Here is a 21,433-nt window from a genome sequence, read left to right on the forward strand (position 1 = left end):
TAAGCCTGATTTTGTACAGTAAATATATTCTGTATATATATATATATATATATATATATATTGGAATTCGGGGAGGGCATTGGAAAGTTATTTACACTAGTACCAAAAGTTCTCAGCTTTACTGAAAATCGTGTATAGACAAATTTCCACAACCATAAAACAAAATAAAAACATAAAATTAATACCAGTTTTGTTAGCCCGGGACTTCAGACTATCAGAGCTAACACAGCTAGTTTTAATTTTTCATTTCAATATCCGCAGAAAGTTGTCTATAATACGATGTGATAAACTGTTTAGAATTAGTATTATATTGGTTGTATGCACTTTTTTAAACTGTGTACATTCTCGGTCTACTGGGTGACTAGGTAACCATTTGCAAACGTCATAGATGCAGTAAAATATAAGTAAAAGGTACAACATTTATAAACAGGGGATGATTTTACGGAGGGAGAGGACATTCGGCTCTTTATTACACTAGTCCCCAAAGTTTTATAATAAAGTTTTCTTACTCGTTGTCTTTGTAACTTTGTGAACTTTTGATCTGTTGGTTCTTTAAATTGAGTTTCCAAACATGTCAACCAATAATTTTAATCTAAAAAAATTGTAATGAAACTTAATGGATAAGACAATGAACAATGAATTGATGTACATCCCCAATGATGATAAACAAATGACCTTTCTGTACATTAATAATTGAGAAACATAAAGTATAAGAAAATATGATTTATTAAACTTTGGATACCAATATAATGTTTTGTCCAATGTACCCTCCCTCTAAGATATTTGGCTAGATATTTGCATTGTTTTTTTAAATATAAACCTGAATTATGGAGTTAAAGGCAGGTTTTTTTTGCACTATATAGGTAAGCAAGAATGCAATATTGGGATTGCAATCAAGGAGATACGTAGGGAGTGGACATTGGACTGTAAATTACACTGGTACCCAAAATTTTATAAACAAGTTTTTTCATTTCTTGGCTTAAAAACTTTTGTGAATTTTATTGATTCTTGATTAGTTGGTTCAAAATAACGGTGTCCCAATTTTTTCAACCAATAATTCAAATATACATAAAGGGTAGTTTTGTTTGTCACCATTGGGAATTTATACCAATTTACCTTCTATTGTATTATCCTTTAAGATTTCTGAAAGTTGTCTGTAATACGATGCTTTACATTTTTTTTTCAGTATGGCTGAGAACCGGTTCTAATTTAGAGGATATTAGTTATAAATGCTTAAAAATTTAAGTATCAGTCCAATATAAGATTAAGAAAATACGTTTTTGGGGAGTAGAATTATTTACAGTTCATTGTATCATGTATAAATATTTAGCTTAATTACATTAATTGTAAAGAACCTAATTATTTTATCAAATTGTCTGTAATACGATGCTTTAAATGGTTCTTCAGTATGGCTGAGAACCAGTTCTAATCCAGCGGATATTAATCGGTTTCAAAGCCATATCAATTTAAGAACAAGTCCAATATAAGATTAAGAAAAAACGTTTTTTTTTTGGGGAAGTATCATTTACAGTTCGTTGTATCTTGTATAAATAATTGATTACATTTATTGTAAAAAAAACCTAATTATTTTAGCCGCAGCCATAATCTAATTACTAATACTTCAATTGTATTTTTTGTAATATAGATATTTATCAGGGATCTAAAGGGATAAGACAATGGTTAATCTACATCCCCAGTGATGATGCACAAAATTACGCTTATTGAACAACCTTCAAAAATCAATAAAAGTCCTCAAAGTTTTTAAGAAAACGAAATAGACAACGTTTTGTATAATACTTTGTGGACTAATGTAATTAAAAAACCAATGCCCCCTCCCTCCCTTTTTTAACCATTTACAGTAGGGCCCCTTGCCGCACCTTAATCGGTCGGGGGGGGGGGGGGGGGTTCAGTTCCTATTAGAGCTAGAGGGCTAAATTTTTTTGTGCAAGTCCCCTGTTTGATAATGAATTTCCGACCTTTTATAAGTCTAAGTCAATTTTCGCTTCCTTCACCCCTTTATTTAACAACCTTTGTTTTTAGGTCTTTTTTTACTAAAAAATTTCAAACGGCTGTAATTTTCTTATTTTTGAAGCTAGAAGAAAAATTTTTTTCCAGAAAATGTTTATCTTTATGTAAATTTTACATTAGAAATATCAAAATATTAATTTCAGCGGCCGCAGCTGTACTTGGCAGCTGCCAGCCGCCGCAGTCAGCGGTCGGCGGGGAAACAGCAGCGGATCTTCATGAAATTTTAATACATTATGTATACATGTAAGACAAGCATAAGTTTAAAATTTGAAGTCTCTAAGTCAAAAATTGCGGCAACAGGAGCCTTTTAAAGATTTCTGGAGACCTGGAGGATCAGTACCTGCAGGATCATACCTGGAACCTGAAAGTGACTTTAACACCTGGATTTCATATAAGGATGTACTACTAGAGGATTTTTTAGAATTTTGCTATGATAAAATGCTTTAATTTAGTCAAAAAAATATTTTTGCTCTTTACCTGGATGACCCTGCCAGGTTTGCTGGCATCCTGTGCCCGCCAGGATGGAGATATTCAAAAAATTTCAACTCTCAGTTATGTGTCATATCCATACTTAAAAAGTCAAGCAGTTTGGGCTCTTTATCTTTCACACACAGAAAATGAGATAGAAAAAACCGGATGGGGGGGCGTTCAACGCCCCTCTCCCCCTCGACCGTTAAGGGTTAATATAAATAGCTGAATTAGTAAATAGATAGAATGATAAATAAAGAGATTATAGATGGGTATCTATCTACTTATAAGGATGGATAGATAGGTAAATATATGGATGGATGGAGCATGTAAGTATATATGTCTAGGTAAATAGATAAATTGATATCTATATAGATAGATAGAAAGATATATAGCTAGATAAAAAGATATATAGTAACAAATAGATACTCAGGTGATTAATTATAAAGATGAATAGATAAATATATAGATAGATATATTTATAAATAAATAGATGATTATAAGAATGGAGAGACAGCCAGATACATACATAAATATATAATTATAAGGATAGATAGATAAATAGGTAAATATATTCAAAAATATATAGATAGCTAGATAAAAAGATATATAAATATATGGTTATAAAGAAAGTTAGATAGATAGGTGAATAAATATATGGATAAAAATATGGATAGACAAATAGATAGATAGATAGATAGTTATATAAATGCTTATGAAGAAACTTAGATAGATATTTAGATGGATAGATAGAAAGCTAGACAGATAGATAGATAGATAGATAGATATAGAGAGAATGATGATAGATATACAAATGGATTTGATGCACTTCCTATTATATTACTGTTATAGACAGATATATAGATGATTAAAAGGATAGATAAATAGATAGGTAGATAGATAAATAGATGGATAGATAGAAAGACAGATAGATAGATAGATAGATAGAGAGAATGATGATAGATATACAAATGGATTTGATGCACTTCCTATTATATTACTGTTATAGACAGATAAATGATTGTTTCAAAAGATGGATAGATAGATAGGTAGATAAACAGATAGATAGATAGATAGATATATAAATATAGAGAGAATGATGATAGATATACAAATGGATTTGATGCACTTCCTATTATATTACTGTTATAGACAGATAAATGATTGTTTCAAAAGATGGATAGATAGATAGGTAGATAAACAGATAGATAGATAGATAGATATATAAATATAGAGAGAATGATGATAGATATACAAATGGATTTGATGCACTTCCTATTATATTACTGTTATAGACAGATAAATGATTGTTTCAAAAGATGGATAGATAGATAGGTAGATAAACAGATAGATAGATAGATAGATATATAAATATAGAGAGAATGATGATAGATATACAAATGGATTTGATGCACTTCCTATTATATTGTTGTTATAGACAGATATATAGATGGATAGATAGATAGACAGATAGATAGATATACAGATAGATAGATAGATATAGGGAGAATGATGATAGATATACAAATAGATTTGATACACTTCTTATTATATTACTGTTATAGACAGATATATGAGAAAGACGATGGATAGATAGATAGACAGATAGGTAGATAGATAGACAGATAGATAGATAGAGATAGAGAAAATGATGATAGATATACAAATGGATTTGATGCACTTCCTATTATATTACTGTTATAGACAGATATATAGATAGATTGACAGATAGATAGATAGATATAGAAAATGATGATAGATAAACAAATGGATTTGATGCACTTCCTATTATATTACTGTTATTTCTGCAGCATTGAATTCTAAATAAGCCTGATCTTTAAAAAAGAGGGTTTTAATATTGCTATTGTTTTATTCAACATAAGCCTAATACTTAAAACTTCCTATTATATTACTGTTATTTCTGCAGCATTGAATTCAAAATAAGCCCGATCCTTAAAACTGTATGTTTCCTGTTATTTCGACATAATTGAATTCTAAATCCTTTAAAAAATGGTTTTACATTGCTAATGTTTTTTTCAAGATAAGTCGGATCCTTAAAAACTTTATTGTATATTATTGTTATTAGTATATCATTGAATTTAAAATAAGTCTACTCCTTAAAAAGTTTACTGTTATCCTTAAAAATTTGGGTTTAATATTGTTATAGTTTCATCATAGAACTTGAAATAAGCCTAATTCTTTAAAAAATTATGTTAATTTATTGTTATTTCCCAACATTAAATTCGAAAAAAGCCTAATTTAAAAAAAAATTATGGTTCTAATATTGTTAGGTAATATATAATCATTGAATTCAAAATAAATCTAATCTTTAAAAAATAAAGGCATTGGTTTTTTTTTATTTTTAGCATTTAATTCAAAATAAGCCTAATCCTTAAAACTAAAATTCAAATAGGATGGTCGTTCCCCTTAATTAATAAAGTTTTCCTAAAGTCGAAGTAAAAAAAATACATGATATATAGATATACTTTTATTAAGTACTAGCGGCTATGCCCCTAGAAGCCTTTAGGGCCCGGGGCACTTAATGTAGGAGAGGGAAAAGTCGACCTAATCCTATTTTAAATTTAGTTTATTTTTGGGAGGAGGAGGGGAAAGACACCCTCCCCAAAAATAGTTTAAAACCTTCCCAGAACCTATAAGAAGCTTCACTGTAAAGGAGAACAGTTCGGTTCAGCGGTTAGCAAGATCCTTCAGGAGAGACAAAAAACGCTTACTACTTTATATAATAGGATAAGCGGACTGTGTTAAAATATTAAATAGCATCGTTTAAGTATCCTACTGGCATAATCCGCTAACAATACAAAAAATGGCTAATTTTAAGTATCAGACTGACTTTACAAAAAGGAAAACATGAAACAAATATAATGCCTTTCTTATATATCCATCAAACCTAAGAACAATAGTATAGCTTTTACAGTGTGGCTTTGAAACTGATCTGCTGTGTTAAAACCAAATCTTAGCATAACGTAAAAATCATGAATTGCATCGTACACAGACAATTCTAATTTAAAAAAAAAGAATCATAAAATTAATACAAGTTTTGTTAGCCCAGGCCATCGTCTCATTGTTCATTTAATATTACAATTTTCATTTTCAAGCCGCAGAAAGCTTTATATTCCTTAAGGTTCTTGAAAATTCAGTGATATATTGTCAATTTGGCTTATCAATTAAAAGTATGATAATCAATTATTAAAATTTAAAAAGTTATCTTTTAAAATCTGTCAAAATCTAAAATAAGGGATAAGACTATGGCTAATAAATTTATGTACATCCCCAATGATACACTTAATTGCCACTTCTGTAGTTAAACTTTAGTGCTTGAAACTTTAGGACACTAAACTGAACCCTTACCCCCAAATCGCACCTAAATAGATCGGTGGGAGAGGGGGGCAAATTATGCCCCCCATCTATATCGGCTCCTGTTACAAATAGAGACAAAAAAAATCTGCTAGATATTTAAACCGCTGTAGAGCAGCCAATTTTGAAGCTAAAATTACCCAATTTTAGGTGGATCTTAGTCATATTCGTCAGATCGCCTTTTATAAAATCAGTAAAAAACGGTCAAGGAGCGGTCAAACGTCCATGACGTTTCTCATCACGAAAGTTCCGTATTGCTCAAGGATTCACCAAATAGACGATAAATTTAAATATATTGCCAATATTGACAAAATTGAATTTATAAGTGACAAGTTTGGATATTTATATTTTTGAACCAACCAATCAACATAAAAATTGTACCCAAAGTTTAAGCAAACCAAAAAAATAACGTAGTTAAAAAACAGCCTAAATATAGACCTATCCATCCCAAAAATCTTGAAAACTTGAATCTTGAAATCTTATTGATGCTGTGAGTATTGGTGCAAAAAATATGACGTAACAAAAAATATTAGCCAATGAGAGGCCGTTATTGACCAATGGTAAAATTTATAGTGGCCTCTCATTGGCTAATTTTTTTTGTTACGTCATATTTTTTGCACCAATACTCACAGCATCAATCTTATTACTTTTTTGTTTCGTAGCTTAAAATAATGAATTAATTGAATTATCCATTATAAGCTTCTTATATGTCCCTGGATATAGTATTAAGCTATTTGATTTTCAAATATGTTTTTTGGGCTATTTTTCACTTTCCTTGATCGAATATAGAGCTTCTAGATGTAAGGAGCGCATCTGCTAGTAACAGGATGTCTGTTTGTCTGTATCAATGTGGTACTGCAAAAAAATATTTAGGTGTCCCTAGAGGCCTCTAGGGGCGTAGCCGCTAGTAAAGAGATAAAGTAAGAGAAAGAAATTTATCATAATTTTCTTATTTTTTGCACCTTATATGAAATATTTCCTATAAAGTATGATTTATCTTCTATTGAAAAAATATCCAGGGATCTAAAAGGATAAGACAATTGCCGATAAATTAATGTACATCCCCAATGAAGATACACACAATTAATTACCCCTTCAGTAGATTACAATTAGTAGTTTGAAACGCTTGAACACTCGTCTTTGTGAACCGGCCAATCAAAATTCAATATAATCCTCAAAGTTGTTATCCATCGAATAAAAACATATTTATCAAAACTTTGGGGACTAGAGTAATAAACAACCAAATGTCCCCTCTTTCCCTGAAAAAAAAACAGAGCTATAGTGATAGAAAAACTAACATTAGCGCGCAGAATGGGGGTGTATTAACCCCATAGAAAAATTACAGGGGGGTTTAAAAACCATCCCTTCCAAAATACCTGTAAAAGTTTGACTTTAAAGAACATTTAATTGTTTTATAGTAAAAAGAAAAAAAAGTTTTTACCCGACTAAAAAGGGCAGATAACTGTTATACAGTAAAAATAAAGATAATCTTACCTCACTAGAAATTAACCATTGAAAATAACTTTAATTAACCCTTACAGATCGGGCCCCCATTCCCACCTTAATAGATCAGGGGGGGGGTCATATTGACCCTCCCCCTCTATCTCGGCTTCTGTTAGAGATAAAGACGTAAAATTTTTTTCTGGTGATTCATGTGTATTTTTAGAGAAAATTACTTTTTCTAGTCATAGCAGTCAGGCCGCTCCTTAGCCGCTTTTTAGCGGCCAGCCGCTAAATTTTAAAACAGCTGTAGAGTGGCCAATTTTGCAGCTAGGATGACCAAATTTTATGACAAACTTTTATTTTTCATAACAAAAAAATTACTTTTTCTGATCATCGCCAAAAAACGGCAAATAACGGAAACCGCCATTTTCGGCGGTTACGGCGGTAAAACGGCGGTTGGCGGCGCCAATTAATATTTTTATCTGTTTATTGTTGCTCAAGAATTTACCAAAAAAATTTATAGGTCTCTAGCTGTAATAGAAGCCACGATATTCATGATATATGTCTGTAGTAAAAGCCGGATAAAAATCGGTCATAAAGTCGGTCATGGTGCGGTCAAACGGTCATAACACCACTTTTCTCATAAGGTCATTGATATCTCAGTATTCACAAAAAAAAATTTAGGTTTCTACCTTATACACAAAAGTCATAATGTAGAAATTAAGATTTATCTAGAATTTTTTTTTAATTTTGGTGCTACCCAACCGACTTTGACCGGACACCACGACCGACACAGACCAGATATCCTAATAAAATCAACTCTTGCCGACGCATAATTACTAAACTTAAAAAGTCATGAAGTCACAGCTCTCCATCTTACCTACAAAAAAAAATGACATTGAAAAACTAGAGGGGGGGTTCAATATGACCCCCCCCCCCCGATCTGTAAGGGTTAAAAGAACATGTAACTATTATACAGAAATAAAAACGAAATTTTCAACTGTCTAAAAAGTACAGGTAACTATTATACAGTAATAATAAAGAAAATCTTACCTAACTAGAAAGAAACAATTTAAGGTGACTGTGAAGGAAAGTTAACTATTATACAGTAAAAATAAGAAATTTTTTACATGTATAAAAAGTACAGGTAACGACACACAGAAAACTGTCCCGAATTTGTATTAATTTTGAGGAACAAGACTCCAGTTACGTCCTATTTTTCTTTCCCGAAAAAGGGAAGGGGGAAAGAAAAAAAGGGAAGGGGGGAAGAAAAAATAGATGGGAGAAAAGGGGGTTTTCCTCATCTCTTTTGAAGAGATTTTCTTCCCCCCTTCCCCTTTTCGGGAAAGAAAAATATGACGTCACTGGAGTCTTGTTCCTCAAAATTAATACAAATTCGGGACAGTTTTCTGTGTGTCACAGGTAACTATTACACAGTAATAATAAAGAAATTCTTACCTTACTAGAAAGAAACCATTGAGGGTGACTGTGAAATCTTGATCATTCACATTGGGTATGTCTTTGATATCAATACCTGTAACAATAAAAAAAATATATAAATAAAAAACGATATATTATTGCTTGGATGTAGTGTGGTATCCGCCTAGGATAAATGGCAGACACCAGAGTTCAAATGACTACGGCAGTGTGAACAGACGTGGACACCTATACTATAGAGAAGCTACGCTTCTCTAGCAATCACTAAATAATAAACAGAGTCTATTCAGTTGTTTCTTTATTCAGGGTCTAAGGGTTACTAAAGTTGTACAACATAATATAAATACATATGGATTAGGAATAAAGATAGTTAAAGATAAATCATACAAGTAAAACATAGATAGTTGCAATGGTTAGGTAGATGGCTATCCCTGTCCGGGGGAGGCAGGATAGCCCATGGAACAGCACAATAGGTAGATAAGCATAGAGGGGTTGAGTGGTAGGTCTGGGTACTAAAAGGGAAGGTTTGATGATTACTGTGACAACAACAGTCTGTGTGGGGGTGATTCTATCCGGTGAGGGAAGGCTTAGATCCTTTATCCTCAGGGCTGAGGTGGTGCTGATAACTTGGTGGTTGAAGGGGAAGGTTCCGGTGCTTAAGAAGGGAGAGGGAGGGGTAACACCCCTCCCTCCACTTACAGGACAACTGAGAGATGAAATCAATACCGTTATCTGACATATTCGCAGGTGGCTTTACAATTGTAGAATAACAGGATTTAGCTGGGTGCGTAGCATCACTATAATGTCTTGGTTTCTGCATGGCCCAGAGTTGCCGCATACCACAGTAGCACCAAAATTTAATGTACTTTAATAAAGTGTTACTAATTGCTGGTTAAAATAACGATACCAAACATCCACCTCTTTACTCCATACCCTTTCCTTCTACTGGATGAACGAACAGAATAATAAATGGGGACTTTGGTAGCAACCTAAATTGACGAAATTGACTGTTAATATATATCTACGTATATTCTATATTAATTTTATAAATAAAAGAAGGATGAAAACATCCAAAAGTAGTAAAAAAGTAATATCTTGATCGTTCACGTTGGGTATGTCTTTGATATCAATACCTAAAATAAATATAAATATTTACATTCAAGTAAAAAGAAAAGAGGGGGCATGAGCTATATGTAACTATGTCCACAGGGGCTAGGACCCTGTCAAGATTTTGTACTAGGTCTTTGAAACCATCTAATAGCGTCAAAAATATAAACACAGCCAAGTCCCTACAAAAAGCAATTTTCTAGCAGACAAAAAGGGTCTGGATTATACATCTATAATTTTATTTTGGCAACTGCAAATTAACACATAAAAGTAAAACAATATCTATAAGTAGCAAGAAAAGAACGTTGTGTATTTCTTTGATATCAATACCTAAAACAATTATAATAGTTATTTATCTTATATTATTATAGACAGCTTTTCGCGGATATTAAAATTAAAAATCATTTTTGTATAGTCCCAAGGGATTGATGGTCTGGGTTAACAAAACAGGTATAATTCTAATTTAGAATTTGAGAATAGTGTCTGTAATACAATGCTATAAATGATTTTTCAGTTTTCTTGAGAACCGGTTTTATCCAGAGGATATTAATGGTTTTATAGCCATTTAATTTTAAATTACAAATCTATCTACATATATATATCTATTTATCTATCTATCCATCCATCAATTCATCTATCTATCTAAAACTGACAAAATGTAGCAGACATCAATTTTAATTTAGCTCAAGAGTTGGCCAAAAGTTTCTTGAGTACACGACAAAAATTTTATTTTAAACTTTCATTGAGTACCAAGTTTGGCAAGTAACAGAGAGGGAGGGAGGGGACATTGGGATGTTTTTTTTACTTGTCCCCAAAGTTTTATAATAATGTTTTCTTATTTGTTTACTTTGGTGATTTATTAGTTGAATGATCATTAAGTAAAGTGTCCTAACGTTTCAACCATTATCTGTAATCTGCAGAAAGTTTACTTTGTGTATCATCATTGGGGATGAGCTTCAGTTTATCGGCCATTGTCTTATCCCTTTAGATCCCTGCCTCAAAAGTCACAAAGAATATAAATATTTATTATTAATCCTAGTTGTGTTGATTAAAATTACTTGAGGGGGGGGGGGGGATTTTAACTTTTCCCCCTCCAAATCTATTAGATACACTACATGGAGGGAGACATTGAACTGTAAATTACATGGGTCCCCAAAGTTATATAATCACGTTCTTCTATTCCTTTGCTTACACTGAACCCAAAGTAAATCACAAAAATAAATGTTCCACTTTCAAGTAAAGTTAACATGCCTAAATTTTGCATAATTAATGGTTAATTATTTTTTATATAATGAAATTACTTAACATGATCTAATATTCTGAAATATATTTATTGTTAAAATTAATAGGCTTTACCTAGACAGAGAGGGGACAATAGGCTGTTGTTTTATAATAACGTTTTCTTATTCGTTTGCTTAATAAATTTAGCTTGAGTCAATTTTGTTTGGTTGATTCATTAAGTTGAGTGCTCAAACGTTTCAACCACTATTTTTAATATACAGAAGGGGTAATTTTGTGCATAATCATTGAGGATTTACATCAATTTATCAGTAATTGTCTTATCCCTTTAGATTCCTGGGTTTTACACTCAATATATAAGAAATTGGGTTGAATAATAAAGGGGCCAGTAAATTGGTACCCAAAGTTTTACAAACATTTTCTTTCATTTGTTGGCTCATAAAATTTGATACAACCCAGCGTATAAAAATAGATAATCATTAGCATATGGGGTACTTTTGTTTAACATCATTGGGGGGGATGTACATCAATTATCATCCATTGTCTTATCCCTTAAGAAACCCTGAAGGTATTTGATAGTCCCTATATTGTGATATTAATTATGTATTTTGACCAAATAAATTATAGAATAAATTTTACCCAGGAATCTTTAGGGATAGGACAATGAACAATAAATCTATATACATACATAAACATCCCTATAAATAAACAAAATTACCCTCTTCTTTAGATTTAGATTGTTGGGAAGAAGCCAACCAACAAATTAAGGTTAAATATAAGTTCCCAAAGTTTTTGAAATTTCGGGCATTTTTTTCCCTGAATAATTACCTAACTTTCTTGGTGATTAAATATAATATATCCATTGAATAAACATACTACCCCCCCCCCCTTTATTATTTCTCCTTCATCTATAATACAAAGCAGCTCATACCAATAACGAAATTAATTCGGAAGAAAATCACGAAACCTATACGTGTTTTTCAGCTGTCGTTGGGGGGCAACACATCGTAAAATTGACGACCTCTCCATTTGCCCCCCAAATATTATTTTAGATTTATTTTGCTTGTTGGTTATACCTTATTCCTGAATACAAAGTAGCTTGATGTCTGTCCGTCCGTACGTCTGTCTGTCTGTCTGTCCGTCACTTAAGATCTCGGTAACCACTGAACTGATTGGATTCTACTCTTCAGGGAATATACCAACTGGTCCTGTGGTGCTTTTAGGCTATTTTCTTGGGGGGTGGGGGGTTGAAGTTATTTGAATTTAAATGGATTTTTCTAAAATAAATTAATAAGACATAGTAAATTAATTATTTAGCAAAGCGTCAAACGTAATAAGATAGTTGGGGCAATAAGAATATGAATTAATGTGTATTTGCCCCCAACCTTCAACTTAAATTTAGAGAAAAAGTGTTTATTTATATTAAACGTCTTTTTTCTTTTCCCAAAAAACTTACAAATTGTATAACAGTCAATGTACTCTACCCCCTATTATTATAAAGACAAATACTCCATCTGCAGAATAAAGTTTACTACAGGAAGATTTTTATACCAAAGTTAAATACAAAGCAAATCAAAGATCTAATATTAACAGTATTAGGGACCAAATTCAATATATAACTTTGGGTACTAGTATATAATACAGTACAATCGCACCTCCCTCCAATTAAAGAAATATCCTCAGATAAAATAAAATACTTAATTATAAAACCCAGAGATCTAAAGGGATAAGACAATGGCCGATTAATGTACATCCCCAATGATGATACACAAAAGTTCTCCTTGTACAAATGACAATTAGTGTTTAAAATGTTTAAATGCTCGTCTTAGTCAACCAAAATTGAAATAACAGTCCCCCGAAATGTTAAACCAACAAATAAGAAAACATTATAATAAAACTTTGGGGACTAGTGCAATAAACAGCCCATAGTTAAAAAAACAATGTATGCCCTTAAATTAACTAAATTATAAATTATTTAGACGAAATATGATTATAATAATAATTTATACCATGTCTCTAGTAATTTATTTATATTTAAGTAACTAGTATTATACAGAATGTCCAATGGTAAAATAATGGACAATTTTGTGTTCAAGTTATGCCTTATTATTCTGGTAATTAGGTAAAGTAAAATTTAAGTTGTTAAACTAAGTTTTCTGCTCATTTAAAAATACATTAACTTAAATTTTTTGTTGGATAAAAATCAAGGACAAATTGATTTAACTGTATTCAACCCATGAAAATGTTTTTGGTGCTTTTGAGCAATAATAAAAACCTCACCATCATTTTTAAAATTAATGAAAAATAAAGTTTTCTTTTCTATGTGTTACCTCTGCGGTTTTTCCTAACCCTACAGGGATACCAAATACCAACTATAACTTAACCTGAGTCTGACCTAAAGTAATAAAGAGATATATAAAAAACAAGGATGACAACATCCATAAGTAGCGAAGCACAAAAAATCGTAGATGGGAATACGTACAAGTAGATTTAAAAGGTTTTTACTAAAATCAAGAATAGATTTATTGGATAAAATAAACATGAAACCTTGTTTTATTTTGTATAATGACGATGGTCAAAGTAAATTATGTTAAAGATGTTCATAACAATGAGAAAAATCATTTTGATACTGATATCCCAAAAAAGTTTGAAAATTGGATCAAAATAAACAAAGATATGGGGAAATATGTAAAACATATAAAATAGCCAAAAACCTGATAAAAGGCAGTCTGGCCGCCATGGTTGTTTTCTTAAAACGACAAAAAATTAATTTTTAAATCCTTAACTTAAAAAATTTAGAAAATCAGACCATATACACTGAAGATATGGAGAAAAGTGTTAAATATATAAAAATAGCATAAAACCTGCCAAAAAGGCAGTCTGGCCATCATGGTTATTTTCTTTAAAAGACGGGAAATTTAATTTTGATATATATAACTGAAAAAAAATTGAAAATCGGACTATAAACACTGAAGATATGGAAAAAAATGTTAAGAATATAAAAAAACAGCCTAAAACCTGCTAAAAGGCAGTCTGGTCGTCATGGTTGTTTTCTTTAAAAGACAGGAATTAAATTTTTATATCTATAACTGAAAAAATTTTGAAAATCGGACCATAAACACTGAAGATATGGAGGAAAATGTGAAAAATATAAAAATAGCCTAAAACCTGCTAAAATGGCAGTATGGCCTTCATGGTTGTTTTTTTAAACGACGGGAAATTTAATTTTGATGTCTGTAACTGAAAAAATTTTGAAAATCGGACCATAAACACTGAAGATATGGAGAAAAATGTGAAAAATATAAAAATAGCCTAAAACCTGCTAAATCGGTCCGACCGCCAATGATGTTTTATAGTCAATTGTGCTTCTTAATGATGGGAATGTTGTCAAAAAATTTCAGAATTCTATCTTTTATAGGAACTGAGTAAATCCCATTTCCCCCATAGCGTTACGGACTGACTGACGGACTGACTGACGGACTGACTGACGGACGGACGGACGGACAAAGTGAATTATAGAGTAGCTTCGCTACTAAAAACTATGCACCCTCCCACCCCCCCCTAACTGATTTATATTTTTTCACACTAAAATTCATCATTGCTAAATACTTTGTTTAAAAGCGCTAAATGTTCGTTAAATTTGCTATTGCTGTGCTACTTATGAACACTAAGATATCCATTTCAGTCCTCTTAAAATAGACTTAACCTCCTAATACAAAACTTTTCTGAAAATTGTGGAATGATAAGTCTCTTCGCTTACTAGACATAATACAGAAAGACAGAAATCAAAAGTGAAAAGACAATGGCCGATTGATTGATGTGCACAAAATTACCCCAACTGTAGATTACATTCGTTGTTGAAACGTTTTGACACCTAACTTAAAGAACCAACCAATAAAAATTCAATAAAAGTCCCCAAATTTGTTAAGTCAAAGAATTAGTAGACGTTATTATGAAACTTTGGGGACCAATTTAATAAACAGCCCAATGTATACAAACTCTCACATAGACATCCTGTTACTTTAGGCAATGTCAGTGTGCTGTGGAGATTTCTACTGCAACTTTCACCATGAAATCTGTTATAGAAATTAATACTGTCAATCTAGCTACTAGAGGTAATAATTTCTTAACGTCAGTCAGTCAGTCAGTAAAGTTATGGGGGAAATGAGTTTTCTTGGCTTCTAATGAAGATAGAAAGCTGAAATTTTCAATGATGTACCACAACTAAAACATTGTTTTGTCTGTCTGTCTGTTGATAATGCATCAAAAGACATAAACCTCATTCTTTAAAGGTTTTATTACTCACTTTGAGTTTTTGTATATTCTCTCCCTATTTTCATTTTGTAATAAAAAATTTAACATTTGCTCTATAACTTACTTTGTACTTTTTTCCATTTTATTATTTAGTGTTCTTTGCTAATTATGGATGTTATCATTCTTGTTTTTCGTTTCCTTTCACTTGTAATATAACTATTTATCCTTTTTATTGACTAAAATATCTTTGTACATCTTCTCTAACAAATTATTTTTTGATTAAAACTTTAAATTCAAGGTGGAATTTATAATGAGGTAGCTTGCAGTGTTGAATGTCTGAATTATACAGGTACAATTAATGGAAATCTAATGTTTACTATTTTTTAAGTTTTCCCAAAATTGCTTTGGTTTGATCATTATTATGTATTCGTATGTAAAGAGAAAAAAGATTTTCTAAAACCATAGTTTCTAAAAATGAGAATTTTTATCATTGTTCATTATGCTAAAAATTGAGGGGCTGTGATTCAGCAAATTAATTCCATCCATTTGAAATTGCTTACAATTTGAATATGTCATGTGGCGTAATGTTTGCATAAAACTTGTTTTGTGTTGTAATAAGGGAAGAAGGAAGTGGCAAATATGGTTGTCAGAATCCTGGCCCCTTGTCCCTGCATAATATTACTTTAAAACATTAACCTTCAATGAGATTTATCGCATGAGACATTTTCATCTCTTAATTTCAGGATGTCAACTGTTTAATTTTGATGTTACTAAACAAGTGTGCAAGTTAAAAGGATTAATGTAAGTGTTTTTTTTATATTTACAAGTCAATCTTTTAGTAAATTAATTTCTTGCTGGTATTATTTTGAATGTGGTTAATTTAATTTTAGTAATTTTTAATTCTGGACAGCCCCCCTTTAAGAAACAAATTAACTGAAAACTCTTTTCCTCAAACAAAATCATATGTAAACCTAACTTTTACCATCCCAAGACAATGTCTAAAAGTTATGAAAGTTTGCACATTTAAAGGGTTGATTGTCTGTTGGATGTTTCTCCAGACGATAAGTTTAAATTGAAGGAAATCTCGTCCTAAAAAGATAATTAACTAGGTAATCTTATAAAATTTTAATTTTATAGTGACACTGATTTGAGTTACAAGGATGGTACCACTACTGTTGCTTGGCTTATGTCAGGTTTTATTAATTCTTGAAGAGATTTGGGAGGAGAGAACATTGGACTGTTTACTACACTAGTCCCTAAAATTTTACAATTCTTATTCCTTAACTTGACAACTTTGGGGACTTTTATTGAATTTTGATAGGTTGGTTATTAAGATGAGTCTCCAAGCTTTTAACCACTGATTGAAATCTACAGAAGGGGTAATTTTGTGTATTATCATTTGGGATGTGCATTAATTTATCAGCCATTGACCTTTCACTTTAGATCCTCCTAGGTATTAAAGTTCTACATTTTTTATGATTTACGTTGTTTTCTTAAATAGCCAAATAAAAGACAAAATTTTCAATTAGTGAAATTCATAAATTCATAAAATTCATGTGATTCAGAAGGCATATAAGTGCTATCCGCTGTTACAAGGAAAGCTTGTTCTGGAGAAGAGTAATAGTTATTTCTCGCATCGTATTATAAGCAGCTTTCCATAGATATAAAATGTACAATTATAATATTAAAACCAGTTTTTTTAGCCCATAGATGCCTTGGATTTAATATTATGATTGTACATTTTTATATTTGTAGAAAACTGGACATAATACGATGCTAGACATAATTTTTTAATATGAGAACTGGTTCCAATCCACCAGATATTAATCAGTTGCAAATAAATATTTATTTTAAAAGGTGTTGGTTGTGAAAAGCCCTCTGACCCCCCAAATGGACATTGGTATTGTCAAATGAATATCAAATCAGGTTTATTTATAAAATTGCAGTTTCTTAGTTTATGCAAACAGTTTATTATAAATGATTCATAATAATATGATAGATGAACATAGAACTCCATTAAGAAAATACGTATTGTAAAGCAACAAGATTAATTAATGTTTATAAGCATACTAATAAATTTTAACACTCTCCTTTGTATAAAATTATAAAAAAGATTGATTATCATTAAAACCATTATATCAGCATGGATTAACTTCTAGTTACTAAACAATAAAACTAATACACTACAATGTTCAGAGAAATGTTTCCTAAATTGTGATCCTGGTTATGCTGCTAAACATCTTGGTAAAAATATCAAAATCAGATCAACTTTGAATTTCATTAGAACATTTATCCTGTATATTATAAAAAATTACAATTATAAGATTAAAACCAGTTTTGTTTGGGCTAACAACTGGAATTAATATTATTTTTCATTTTACTATTCATAGAAAATTGTCTAATATACAATACATGATTTTTCAGTATGGCTGAAAACTGTTTTTAATCAAGCAGATATTAAACGCTTTTTATAGCCATACTGGAAAAATTATCATTGTTATATTTGTTGCTTCTTTTAGGGATGTATTGTTCAACAAATTCTACCACAGGTTCTAAATATAAAATTTTTATTTAAAAACATTTTATATATTTAATTTACACAATAAATTATTAATTATAAAACTTTTGATGCATATTGATTCACAAGGTAAAAGTTCCTGGGATAAAGATATTCACTTGTTTGAGTGTCAACCAACAGTAGCTGTTGTCATGGGTCCAGTAAGTATTAATCATCTATAACCAACAACTGAATTAATTTTTTAAAAATCAATTAACCTGTTTGTGATTTTTTATGGCAATGTATCAAAATAATGATGACCTTTTTTATCTTTTAGATTTATTTATTTAGATTAAAACTTATAAAAAAAAATTTTAAAATATTTTTGTTAATTAGATTTTAAAGATTGAATTTATTACATTAAAATTTCAATTCTATTGACATGAGTCTACGGCATTAGACAAAAATCTGTCAAACACAGAAGGCCAAGATTGGCAATTTTTTTGGGCAAAAGTCTTGTTTTCTTATAGAAAGGAGATGATGTTCACAAAATATCAACAACATCTGGAATCCAAACATTGATCAAGTTTTATTATGATTACTACACTAGAGATGAGGGGGTTCTTGAGTATTTTAGGTTTAGTATCATTATTATTATTGCATTAAATACAATATTGTGAATTTTGTAAAATAATTGGAACTCCCTCCCTACTCCACCATTTTCCTATTTTTTCCATGTTCTACATCAATTCTACCTGAGGTTTTTTTCATGTGATTAATGAACATAGCTATCACTTCTTCAAGTAAATTTTGGATCTTATTATTTCTATTTTAGAGGCTTTGGATTCTTGTTTGTTAAAACTTATGTGTTTCCCTACAATTTTACTAAAGGAATGCAATAATTTGTGTATTTTTAGCATATTATTATAATTTTACTATTTAGCTATATTTTAGGCATATTTTAATTATGTTTGAAAAGCTGTTACTTTTATTTAAAATGAGAAGTTAAATTTAAAAAGAATTTATAAATGCAAGAAAACATTTCCTTCACTTTAATTTCAATCCAGAATTGAAAGTGCTGTAAGTTTTTTTTTATTTAATTTTAAATAATTGCAAATTATTGCAAAAATTTTAGCAACTGCTTGTTACTCTTCATCTTGCTACACCTCTGTAAGTATTTTAAAATATGACCATTATCACAAAGTTATTAAACAAATAAAAATTTAAAAATAAGGATGACAACATCCATAAGTAGCAAAGCACAAATATTATGGATGGATATCTGGCAAAAATTAACTATGTTGCAGTTTCATAAAAAAAAACATTAAACTAAAAAATCATGAAACCTTTAAGATTTATAACTTGAAAATCTAAGAACCAATCTAACACCTCAATCAATAAGCAAATCTTAATGAAACTATGTGGGGATATGTAATGTGTTAACTTATATATTACCTTTAAATATCAGCCGTCTGTCTTGAATAGAAGTAAAGAAAATCATGAAAACTTAAAAATCTAGGAATCGAACTAGCACCCCAACCAATAAGCAAATCTTAATCAAAAATAATAAAAGTATGCCGAATATGAAATTATTCAATTCCTGAAAATTTCAGCCGTCTATCTTGAATAGGAGTTGAGAAAATCATAAAAACTTAAGAATGTAGTATTTGATCTAGCACCTCTACCAATTAACGAATCTTAATGAAACTTAGTGAAAGTATGAAGAATGTTAACAAAATTAATCCCTACAAATTTCAGCTCTCTATCTTTTATAGGAGGCGAGAAAATCATTTTTCCCCCTTTCTGTCTCAGACAGACAGACAGACGGACAGACATTTCAAATTATAGAGTAACTTCGCTACTAATAGCAATACAGGAGAAGATTTACTTTTTTAGGTTTCTGGAGAAAAAGAAAGGGGGTATGGTCCTAGTGGAGCAATTGTATTGGACCGATTTTATATAATTGGTATTATGTTTTCAATATGTATTTATAAAAAGAACATTATAATCTTTTCGGCGTTTAAATTTACAAATAATACTAGTCTCCAAATTAATACTTTGTAATCAAGGTGTATTATTTTTTACTTATTATAAATGTTATAAAATAACATGCCAACGAGGTAATGTTTCTACAAGGTTAAAAAAATCACATGAAAACATCCACTATTTAATGTTAGTGCTAATCCAATGTTCTGTGTTAAAATGATTTTTATTTATTTAGGTGGACATAAATATTACTCATACTATGCAAGAGATTATATGACTGGACCAGTTCAATATTTTGAAGAGAGAGGTGATTAGAAAATTGGGGAATTGTAGTTTTTTTTTTACATTGAATCTTAAGGGCCTTTTGTTGTATTTTCTTTTCTTCTATCTCTAGCTCTAACCCTGTGTGGCCAATTACCTAACTCTGCGGGGGATTCATTAACATTTATCAAACATAACCTAACCTAAAAAAAGCTACTTTGTAACTACGTCAAAATGCCCCTTACAAAGCAATGTCATGAAATAGAAAATACCCAAAAATTGTACCATTTATATTTTTTTTCAAAATGCTAAATTAACATTATTATACAAATGATATAATTGTATCAGGAACATGGCTTGTTAAAGATTCCACATTCCTACCAAAAGAACTTGAATCGCAATGGGGTTGTTCTGTCAGGTACTGAAGAATTTGCTGTATCTTTTCTTCTTATTTTTATATTAAAATAAAGACAAAAAATATAAAAATTACCTTTAAACACATTTTAGGCTCAAGGACACTAGTTTCATGTTCATTGGTATAAAGGGTGCATTGGAATACAATGTCTTATCTGGTAAATATTTAAAAGTTGTGAGTATACTTTTTTGAAATTTATTAATTTATATTTTAGAAGAAATTATCACTCTTGCCCCACCACAAACTTTGAGAGAATACCATGGTTGTGCACTTTTTAAGGTAAATATGTCATTGTTGTAAACATAACTATTTATAATTTAAGAAATCATCAAAGCATAAATATATTAGGTGCTTATTAGTTCTCCTTCAATTATAAGCCAGAGCATCATCTTGTCTTGTCTTTGTCTTGAAGTCCAAACTGCATTGTTGTGATTTGTACCTGTTAATAGGCCAAGGCATTTACCTTACTTTCACTATTAGTGTCACATGCCAGATATAGCTTCTTTAGGTATACTTTTTTAACTAATGCCTTGAGTTTATCATCAAAGCATACATCATTTTCTAGGAAAACAATGGTAAAATTAATGTTGTTATATCCGGTGGAAAAGAGGCAGGAGGTAAAAATATGCATTAATCAAACATTATTTACATTTTATTGTAACAATCCATTATTACAATTCAATAATTAAAGGAACAATGGCATTGGCTAGTACTGAGATATACGATGTAGACAATAAGATCTGGAAGTCAGCATCAGATATGGCATACCCTAGGTATGTAAAAGTACCCAAAACTTTATAAAAGTTCCCAAAACATGAAAAAAAGTTATTAATTTCAATTATATTTTAGATCTGAACATAAGATTGTTACAACATCAGAAGGAACATTTGCAATTGGAGATTCAATAATAGTTAGATTTGATC

The 21,433-nt window shown here is 30.5% G+C and overlaps 2 protein-coding genes and 1 long non-coding RNA gene across 3 annotated transcripts in view; 2 read left to right on the top strand and 1 right to left on the bottom strand.

Moving 5' to 3' along the window:
* The window catches only part of LOC145333965 (gamma-aminobutyric acid receptor subunit alpha-6-like), a 162,902-nt gene that overhangs the window by 90,451 nt on the left and 51,018 nt on the right, over window positions 1-21,433 (bottom strand). Inside the window, exon 3 of the mRNA XM_080179226.1 lies at window positions 8,773-8,848. Within this exon, the coding sequence (XP_080035352.1) occupies window positions 8,773-8,848 (76 nt within the window). The remainder of the gene's footprint in view (window positions 1-8,772; window positions 8,849-21,433) is intronic.
* Window positions 15,167-20,149, top strand: LOC145334399 (uncharacterized). Its single transcript, XM_080179853.1, has 8 exons — window positions 15,167-15,212; window positions 15,650-15,700; window positions 16,095-16,152; window positions 16,489-16,544; window positions 17,209-17,277; window positions 17,548-17,595; window positions 17,871-17,900; window positions 20,070-20,149. Exons 1-8 carry the CDS (start codon window positions 15,167-15,169, stop codon window positions 20,147-20,149), a joined length of 438 nt encoding a protein of 145 aa, XP_080035979.1.
* On the top strand, window positions 20,442-21,128 carry LOC145334315 (uncharacterized). The gene is made up of 4 exons (XR_013884803.1): window positions 20,442-20,513; window positions 20,603-20,667; window positions 20,725-20,789; window positions 21,076-21,128. It is a non-coding gene; the product is annotated as an uncharacterized LOC145334315 (long non-coding RNA).

Source organism: Acartia tonsa, chromosome 12 (assembly GCF_053477335.1).
Source record: "Acartia tonsa isolate MP-2025a chromosome 12, ASM5347733v1, whole genome shotgun sequence".
In the NCBI taxonomy this organism is placed as follows: Eukaryota; Metazoa; Arthropoda; class Copepoda; order Calanoida; family Acartiidae; genus Acartia; species Acartia tonsa.